This window comes from Cicer arietinum, chromosome 1 (genome assembly GCF_000331145.2).
Source record: "Cicer arietinum cultivar CDC Frontier isolate Library 1 chromosome 1, Cicar.CDCFrontier_v2.0, whole genome shotgun sequence".
NCBI lineage: Eukaryota > Viridiplantae > Streptophyta > Magnoliopsida > Fabales > Fabaceae > Cicer > Cicer arietinum.
Window position 1 is genome coordinate 7,139,467 of NC_021160.2, and position 10,288 is coordinate 7,149,754.

The 10,288-nt window shown below is 36.8% G+C and overlaps 1 protein-coding gene and 1 pseudogene across 2 annotated transcripts in view; both read left to right on the top strand.

The window, feature by feature from the left end:
* LOC101491602 (exocyst complex component SEC8) overlaps positions 1–10,288 on the top strand; it is a 42,255-nt gene that overhangs the window by 12,810 nt on the left and 19,157 nt on the right. For both annotated transcript variants that reach the window (XM_004486384.4, XM_004486385.4), the window contains exons 13-15: positions 7,415–7,485; positions 8,570–8,700; positions 8,787–8,836. In XM_004486384.4, coding sequence (XP_004486441.1) covers positions 7,415–7,485; positions 8,570–8,700; positions 8,787–8,836 — 252 coding nt within the window. The remainder of the gene's footprint in view (positions 1–7,414; positions 7,486–8,569; positions 8,701–8,786; positions 8,837–10,288) is intronic.
* Positions 3,341–4,792, top strand: LOC113784977 (polyadenylate-binding protein 2-like; annotated as a pseudogene).

A 10,288-nucleotide genomic window follows, 5' to 3' on the forward strand; every position in this document is an offset into this window, starting at 1 on the left:
CTCCCTTCCATCTCAGTTGCATCTGTTCTCTATGTACCTGGATGCCCCTTTAATTTACTTTCAGTTAGTCGATTGACTCAGTCTCATAATTGTATTATTACTTTCACTAATGATAATGTTACCTTGGAGGACCGAAATTCGGGACAGACGATTGGCGTCGGATGTGAGTCACAAGACATCTGTTACCTTTCTACATCTTCCAAGACTTGCTATGCCAAAGAGTCCCCTCATACTATCCATGCTCAGCTAGGACTCCCAAGTCTTACCAAACTACAAAAACTGGTGCCTAGTTTGTATAAGTTGTCTACTTTACATTGTGAGTCGTGTCAGTTAGGGAAACACACCCGTAGTAATTTTCCTGATCGAGTCAATAAAAGAGTATCCTCTCCCTTTGCTTTAGTTCACTCTTATGTTTGGGGTCCCTCTCGTACTGTGTCTACTTTAGAGTCTAAGTATTTTGTTACTTTTATTGATGATTATTCTCGTTGTACGTGGTTATTTTTAATGAAAAATAGAACTGAACTATTTTTCATCTTTGAGCAATTTTATCAAGAAATTAAAACTCAATTTGGAGTTTCCATTGGTACCTTAAGAAGTGATAATGCTCGGGAATTTTTGTCCCATCAATTTCAAACTTTTATGGCTTCCAACGGTATTCTACACCAAACATCATGTCCTCATACACCTCAGCAAAACGGGGTAGCCGAACGCAAAAATCGGCATCTCATTGAAACCACACGAACCTTACTTCTCCATGGCAATGTTCCATTCCGTTTTTGGGGGGATGCACTCTTAACGGCGTGCTACCTTATCAATCGTATGCCATCTTCTGTCCTTGATGGCAATATCCCCCATTCGGTCCTCTTCACCCACTACCACCTCATGTCTTTGGGTCCACGTGTTCTGTCCACAATTTATCTCCTGTTTTGGACAAATTGTCAGCTCGGTCACTCAAGTGTGTCTTTCTCGGTTATCATCGGTCCCAAAAGGACTATCGTTGTTATTCTCCCACACTACACTGCTACTTACATCAGCCGATGTTACCTTTTTCGAGTCTGTACAATATTTTAAACCTACCCATATAGCTACTGAGCCCTATCAAGACATTAATCCCGAACCTTCTCAAGTAGTTATCCCTCTCCCACCCACCCATATTCCTATCGAACCTGTCGAGTCTGCCCCCCAACCTCCACAACCACTACAAATATATCAGCGTCGTCGCTTATCCTCTGTTGTGCCGGTTCCTGTTCCCATTACAGACTCTCATCCGACGCCACATCCGGATCTGGCCCTGCCACCTGAACATGACCTTGCCATTGCTCTTCGTAAGGATATTCACACCACCCGCAATCGATCTCCTCATTATATTGATTTGTGTTATCATCGTCTTTCTTATTTACATTACACTTGCTTGTCCTCTTTGTCTTCTGTTTCTATTCCTAAAACTATAGGTGAAACATTATCCCACTCTGAGTGGAGGCAAACAATGCTTAATGAGATGTGTGCTTTACAAAGTAGTGGTACTTGGGAATTGGTTCCTTTACCTCATGAGAAGTCGTTAGTCGGGTGTCGTTGGCTTTATACAGTGAAGGTTGGTCCTGATGGTAAGATTGATCGATTTAAGGCTCGTTTGGTAGCCAAGGGATATACTCAGATATTTGGGTTGGATTACAGTGACACATTCTCACCTGTTGCCAAAATGGCATCTGTCAGACTGTTTTTCTCCATTGCAGCAATTCGACATTGACCTCTCCATCAGCTTGATATTAAAAATGCATTTTTGCATCGTGATCTTGAAGAGGAAGTTTATATGGAGCAACCACCAGGGTTTGTTGCTCAGAGGGAGTCTTCCACCATGGTTTTTCGGCTACACAGGTCCCTTTATGGTCTTAAACAGTCTCCTAGAGCTTGGTTTGGCAGATTCAGCTCGGTAGTACAAGAGTTTGGTATGATCCGTAGTGAAGCCGATCACTCTGTATTTTATCATCACTCAGCCCAATGGTGCATCTATCTTATTGTTTACGTGGATGACATTGTTATAACTGGTAGTGACCAGCAAGGAATACTCCAGTTAAAACATCTCTCAAATAAATTTTAGACTAAAGACCTTGGTAAACTCTGTTATTTTTTGGGTATTGAAGTAGCCCAATTCAAGGATGACCTTATAATTTCACAAAGAAAATATGCTATGGATATTCTTGAAGAAACAGGCCTATTAAATACCAAGTCAGTTGATACTCATATGGATCCAAATGTCAAACTCCTACCCAATCAGGGGGAGCCTCTATCAGATTCAGGAAGATATAGGGGATTGGTTGAAAAATTAAACTATTTCACAATCACTCGTCCTGACATTTCCTTTGATGTCAGTGTGGTAAGTCAGTTCTTAAATTCTCCTTGCCAAGAACATATGGATGCTGTAATCCGGATTCTTAAATACATCAAAAGTGCACCTGAAAAAGGTCTCATTTATGAAGATAGAGGACATACTCAAATAATTGGCTACTCAGATGCCGATTGGGCAGGCTCACCCATAGATAGACGATCAACTTCCGGGTATTGTGTACTTGCCAGAGGAAATTTAATATCTTGGAAGAGTAAGAAACAAAATGTTGTTGCAAGATCCAGCGTTGAGGCAGAATACAGGGCCATTACACTAGTAACATGTGAACTCATCTGGTTGAAACAGTTACGGAAAGAACTTCAATTTGAAGAGGCCAACACAATGACACTAATATGTGATAATCAAACTGCATTGCACATTGCCTCGAATCCTGTTTTTCATGAGAGGACCAAGCATATTGAGATTGACTGCTATTTTGTTAAAGAAAATATCGAATCGGGTGACATCATCACTAGCTTTGTCAATTTCAATGATCAGTTAGCAGATGTGTTTACAAAGTCATTGCGAGGTTCTAGAATTAGTTATATATGTAACAAGCTAGGTGCATTTGATTTATATGCTCCAGCTTGAGGGGGAGTGTTAAATATTATATTAGAATGTAAATAATTAGATTAGATGGACTGTAAGTATTCCGACCCGTTAGTATTACTGTAAATTGGGGTTGTTTCATACTCTTTGTCTATATAAAGAAATTCCGTTGTGTAGTTGAAACACACAGGTTATTCAATATGTCTCTCAATACTCTTTATATTCAACAAGAATATTAGAAAATATCTTATAATATCTTTTATATTATATTAGATTATCTTGAGTTATTTTATATGATCAATTTATAATCATAGAGATATCTTAAAATATCTCTAATTATTATTATGATTTGTTCTTGATTTAGGATTGAGTTTATGTTTTTTTATAAATAGAGATTAGTATTGAGTTTTTTGTAATCAAGTTAGCATAAAACTATTATTAATAATATTCAAACCCTTATTATTTTCTCTTCTCTTTCTATTTAAAATCCCACGACTTCAACATGGTATCTAGAGCCTATTTCGATCCTCCTTGAACAATCTTGCCGTTGTTCCGCTTTTAAGTTCCCAACAGTTAGGACATTCCTTTTTCAAACCACTATCGTGTTACATTCCGACACCGGTTTCACTCGTTTTCCGTTCAGTTCGCTATTGCCGCCGTCACCGTCACCGTTTTCGGCGACTTTTCCAAAAAAAGTTCAAGTTTCTCCGCTGTATTCCTTATCCGTTCTGATCACCGAAGAATTTATCCTTAGTCTATTTACACACAAAGAAGAAAAAAAAAAGAATTGTGAAGTAGTTTGGTTAGGATTTATTTTTTATTAATTTATTATTATCATCAATTTGAAGTGGTGATGGCTCAAAATCCCGTCGCCGTGTCGGCTCCTTTGAACGGTGTGGTTGCCACACTGAACCCGAACTTCATAACGACATCGTTGTACGTTGGTGACCTTGACCTAAATGTCAACGATTCTCAACTTTACGATCTGTTCAATCAGGTTGGCCAAGTCGTTTCAGTTAGGGTTTATAAGGATTTGGCTTTGCGTCGTTCACTTGATTATGGTTATCTTAATTTGCAAATCTATTAGGGTTTGTATTCTCATCGGGATCCTAGTATTAGGAAGAATGGTACTGCAAATACTTTTATCGAGAATTTGGATAAGACAATTGATCACAAAGCTTTACATGATACTTTTTCTACATTTGGACATATTTTATCTTGCAAAATAGCTACTGACGGTTCTGGCCAATCTAATGGCTTTGTTCAATTTGACATTGAGGAATTTGCTCAGAATGCAATTGATAAGTTAAATGGTTCTGGTCAGTCTAATGGTTATGGTTTTGTTCAATTTAATAATGTTTATGTGAAAAACCTATCTGAGTGGATGAGTTGAGAAGAAAGGTATTTAGAGAATATGGCACCATTACTAGTGCTGTTTTGATGAGAGATGTAGATGGTAGGTCAAAGTGTTTTGGTTTTGTCAATTTCAAAAATCCAGACAATGCTGCTAATGCAATGGAGGCATTGAATGGAAAGAAATTTGAAGAAAAGGAGTGGTATGTGGGGAAAGCCCAAAAAAAAATCTGAACGAAAGCTTGAGTTGATAGGTCGGTTCGAGCAGACTCCTAAGGAATTTGTAAACAAATATCAAGTGGTGAATTTGTATATGAAGAACTTGGATGATTCCATTAGTGATGAAAAGCTCAAAGAAATATTCTTTGAGTTTGGCACAATTGCCTCATACAAGATTATGAGAGATCCAAAGCCAGTAGAGGATTAAGATTTGTCGCATTGTATTCATTGACCTCCTTGTTTGCAAATTTTGGGCCAAATGTTAACACATTTGTTGTGTCGGCGAAGATTTTTCCTGCCAGATTTCGATCTACTTACCATGGAATATCATCAGCAACGGGGAAACTCAGGGCTATAGTTGGTGCATTTGGGTTCTTGTATTTGGCACAAAACAAGGACAAAAGTAAAGCAGATGCACAGTACCCAACAAGTATTAGGGTGAAAAATTATTTGCTACTGTAGGGTGTGGTTAACATTATGGGCTTCCTTTTATACTTTCTTGGTGTACGATTATTCTCTCTCCGACAGTTCCAGATATGCCCTTACTTTCCAATTTTGATCAATGAAAATATGTGTCTTTGTTCAAACAACTATTATCTCTCCTGTTTTGGACGCATTTTTTTACTTTGTTAATTGCTCATGGCTTTGTTTCGTTAGAGTTGCACTGCTTCTTCTTTGGTGTTTGTCATGCAATTTAGTTCTTACTAATAGATTATAACAGGGGATTCTATTCTCACCCACGATCCTTCTGGTGGTGTCCCTTTTCCCACATATGAATCATATTAGTGATGACTTCTTCTTGCGTTGATAGTTATTTTGACGGTGTCTTTTATTTTCATGACTCACTTTATCTTGACAATTTGTCCCAGATACATTGGCTGCATCTTTGTCACAGATGTACTGGCCTTACCTTTCTCTACCTGAAGCATGTCAATCTTTCCTTGAAGCAAATTCAAGTTTTAATATTTTTAGTCTCCGTTATTATTGGTTTGAAGCTTCCAAATGTAGTTTTTTAGAAGAACGAAGCTTGCTTTATTCAATTGCTTGCCATGAATTTCTCTCAGGCTGATGATCAATCAGGCTATCTAGCTAGGCTATATTTATAGCAATTCTCTCCGACTTCACATGTATCCCTGAGTTGCCTTTCCATCTTTTTTATTATTTTGTGGAGCAAAACATTGTTTTCTTGTAGCAAGCTAAAGCTTACTAGCTTAGTAAGCTTTAGCTTGAGGGGGAGTGTTAGAATATTAGAAAATATCTTATAATATCTTTTATATTATATTAGAGTATCTTGAGTTATTTTCTATGATCAATTTATAATCATAGAGATATCTTAAAATATCTCTAATTATCATTATGATTTGTTCCTGAGTTAAGATTGAGTCTATGTTTTTCTATAATTAGAGATTAGTATTGAGTCTTTTGTAATTAAGTTAGCATAAAACTATTATCAATAATATTCAAACCTTTATTATTTTCTCTTCTCCTTCTATCTAAAATCCCACAACTTCAATATTTAGTAGTCATTTTGCCGCTGGCACCTTAGAATTAAGAAAGTCTATCACGAAGCTGGCATAAGAACTTGAAAGATAATGAATGGGATTCCAATCAAACATGTATTGCAGCCTTTTTTTTGGATTCTCTGTTAATCATGTAGTTTAGAAGCATATGGTTTGCAACTCAAATAAGACATGCTGGTTGTCACATGTTAGTTTGTGACAGTAGTTTTTTAAAAATTATACAGGTATTCTATCACGCAGTGGTGCAAAGAAGAAATATAGAAAAGAAAACAATGGCATTAGTATGCCATTGTATATTGATTTCCCTACTAGTCTATGATATTGAGCCTTATCAAACATGGGACTCTCCTCTTCATCACCCACTAACATTTTTTGACTGGTTATTACCCCACTAATATCACAACAGAGAGGAAGTTGGAAAGAGAGAGCACTGTCTTTGAATAAGACACGGGATCAAAATAACAGAGAAGAACGAAGGGTGAGGGAGGGCACACAGCCCTGTGTAGGCAGGAAAAATATAAAATATGCACAATGTAGGTGGAAGTGGAGACCACAATGCACTTCTCTAGGGCTGTCTTTTTCTCTTTTGACGTGGGTTCTTTGGAGGTTTTAGTTTTGGATGTTTTCTGTAGAGTATATGATCCCTGTTGTGTTGTCTATATCAAAGATATCGTCATTATTGTGAATCTCTAAAATTAATCACAAGGTTATTGCTTTAACCCATATAAGTAAGGCCTTCCTTAACCTATATATTTTGCTTCTTCCAATTATGCGGTAATTTCCCAGTGGATCCTCGGAATACACTCTCAATCTCCATGTAGAAGTGCATTTTTGACATCAAAGTGATGTAGTTCCTGCCCACAGTGATCAATTAATAGTAGGATGAGCACTATGTTCATCTTTACTATTTAGGCAAGTGTCTCCTCATAATGAATAATACTATTCGTCTGGGTGTATTGTTTTGGCACTAAACTCACTTTGTATTGATTTAGAGTACCGTATTATTTAAACTTGATAATATAAGTCCATCTTCACCCTACCAGTCTATTGTCTCTTGGTCGCTCAATGATTTCCCATGTTCCATTTATTTTCTAGTGCTCTCATCTCCTCATTCATGGCTTCAACCTAGTTTTCATCTTTTACTTCCTATTTGTACTTCGGGACTTTGACAGATCAGTAACTATATTGAAACTAAGTGCTGAAAAGAAGAAGTAGGCATTTGGCTCAAGGTTTTGTGCCTTAATGCAGTTGTTAAGTTGTTTGAGTCAGGGTCACAATTGTCCAGAGAAAACAATATAGAAATTTTAATTTCCTGTGTTAATACAGTATTTATCTCTTAAGACAGATTTGTATCATGTAGTTAATGAGTGACATTTCTTATTGATTACAGGGATGGATCCGAAAATGGTCTTAGCTTTGCATTTCGCTTTACTGATGCTACAATATCTATTCCTAATCAGGGTATGATAAATTCTATTAAAGGAGAAAAGTTAAACTTTTCTGTTTATACAGTTTAAAAATCATGTTGCTGTTGGTATGCACGAGATGCTGTTAAGATATGCTTATGAAATTTTGGTGAAGCTTGCATAGTTTGCAAAAATTGCGTACACAAGAATTTCACCAATGGTCTTTACCTATGCATTTCACTTGCTACAATATTTATTCTTAATCAGTGTATGATAAATAAATTCTATTAAAGGAGTAAAGTTAAACTATTCCGGTTTTGAATTTCAACCAATAGGAGAGCGTGTAATGGGAAGAGTGTGTTGCTAGATCTCTTCTTCCTTGCAATGTCTGTACATCTTTTTCTTTAATCTCTGATAAAATTATATTCCTATCATAGAAAAAAGCCATTTGGGCACTTAATGTGGTATATTTGATAGATAGAGAAAGTTGCAATGTTGAAAAAAAAAATGAAATTCACATGTATTTGTGCACATATTTGCACGGTCAGAATTTTTGGCATGTTTATTTTCATTCTCCCACTCTCCTTTTAATTGTTTACGTTTCAGATTATTAAAGCTTCTGTCCAATGGACATGGTATATGAGAATAGTAATCTTATCAATATTATGATCTGGACAGGCAAATTATTAATGTTTAAGACTACTAGTAATCTTATCAATACGATGATCTGGCCAGGCAAATTATTAATGTTTAAGACTACTAGTAATCTTAGATAAAAACAAATAAGCAACTGCTGTTATTAGGAACATTTGCCATCTGGTTGTTTAGCTGCCTGCAATTCTAAATTGTTTCTCTTTCAGTTTAGAAAGATACTGCATCTGTTAGCAGTTAGCATGCTGTGCTGGCAGTAGTAGCTTTTAATTTGGAAACCTTGTAAAAAGTTTCTCATAATATTATCCTTTTACTTAATTCTTGACAGTTTATTCTCTAGTGGCAGTTTTATGCTTTGATGATGAGTCATTGCCTTACTGCTGAACATCTTAGTCTATAGCATTCTTTGTTATTGTTTTCTTGTTTATTAAGCTTCTAATTTATCTTCCCCAATTTCAATATTTATGGCTGGTTGTATTAATATTCAGGGGTTGATCTTGTTCGCCAAGGATGGAATAGGAAGGGTCCCAATGTGTTGCAGGAGGGTTATGGTTCTGCAGCAGTTTTGCCTGAGGAGGGCATATATTTAGCGGCATCCATATACCGACCCGTGCTTCAGGTGTTTCTTCTCGGATTGCTATATCCCTCATATAAAGTTGTGACCATGTTCCTTATGCTTTGTTCCTGACCTGATTCTTTGTGCAGTTCACAGACAAAATTGCTTCAATGCTGCCAACTAAGTATTCTCAACTTAGGTGAGCTAAAAAACATACAGTTTTTCTTTGTTCAATATTTTTTGAAATTATTCTTGTTGTTATAATTGGTATAACAGAATTAATAATATCACTAAATAATGATTCTTTTTTTGATGGATTGCATGTAACACACCAGAAACAATATTAGAGACAGGATGGTCTATGATTACAAATGGTTCCCTCCCAAGATATTCAAGAGTCTCGGTCTCTCCCTTTTAAGAATTAGAAAGCCTGGTCTCTCCCTCCCAATTTCTAATCAATAACCGCCTACCCTCCCTATTTATTCTAATTACACAAACTTAACTGCCATAATTTAATTATAACTGCCATAACTTCTAATATTTACTAATAAGAGGTCCAACGGATTTCTTGTATGCGGAACCAAAATGTGGCTTCTTCTCCTACCCCCCAATGCTCTCTGGATTGGCCAATCTGGATGTGTTTTTTTGTCAAAATACAACTACAGATCGACCAATCCAGACATGTTAATTGGGGGATTTTGCAAACATACGGGGGTGGAAGAAGAAGTCACCAAGCCAAAATGCTACTGTATGAGAGTATAGTAGTATATTTCAGTTAGCCTCTGTGATAGGAATAATGAAGATGTAAATAGGAATAAACCTTTATTGGTTTATTACAGGAAAAACAATAGAAAATAATGATGTTTTTGTTTTATGGTTAGGTTGTTAGTAGTTACTGTTTTATAGTTAGGCGGTTAGTGTTAGTTGGATCCTATCCCTTGTATAATCAGCCTATAAATAAAGGCTCCCACCAATTAGAAAGGATCTTTTAACAAAATTAGCAATTGAGTGGTTTATACCATTGTAGGAGCGTATTCGCTCTTGTGTATCTTTTTCTTTCAATCAATAAAAATCAGGGACGAATAATTCCCTTTCGCTATTGAGTTCTACAAAGGAACCTAACAATTGGTCCGACCTGCCGGATCATCAACAACCATGGGAAGCACCATGGAATCACGTATGACAGCAATGGAAAAGTGGACCAGGGAGCATGAAACAGTCTTTCTTGGAATGCGAACAGATATGGAACAATTGAAGGACGGCATGGCAGAATTGAGAAGTGCAATGCAAGAATTGATCATAGCAACAAAAAGAAAGACCCAAGAATCGTCCGAGAGCTCAGAATCGGAGAAGAGTGTGAAGAATTCCGAGCAAGAATCAGAAGAGGAAGAAAATCCAGCCTCACGTTGGTGGTTAAAGAAAGTGGAACTACCCACTTTTGAAGGAATTGATCCCTTTGGTTGGTTGAACAGAGCTGGAAAGTTCTTTACGATTCAGAAAATAAAAACCGAAGAAAGATTAAATCTTGCGCATATTAGCATGGAGGGTGACGCCTTGCATTGGTTCCAGTTTTGGTTAGACAAAAACAAGAATGCGACGTGGGAAGGGTTCTCTGAGGCACTTTTACGTCGTTTTGGAGGGGAGCATCGCA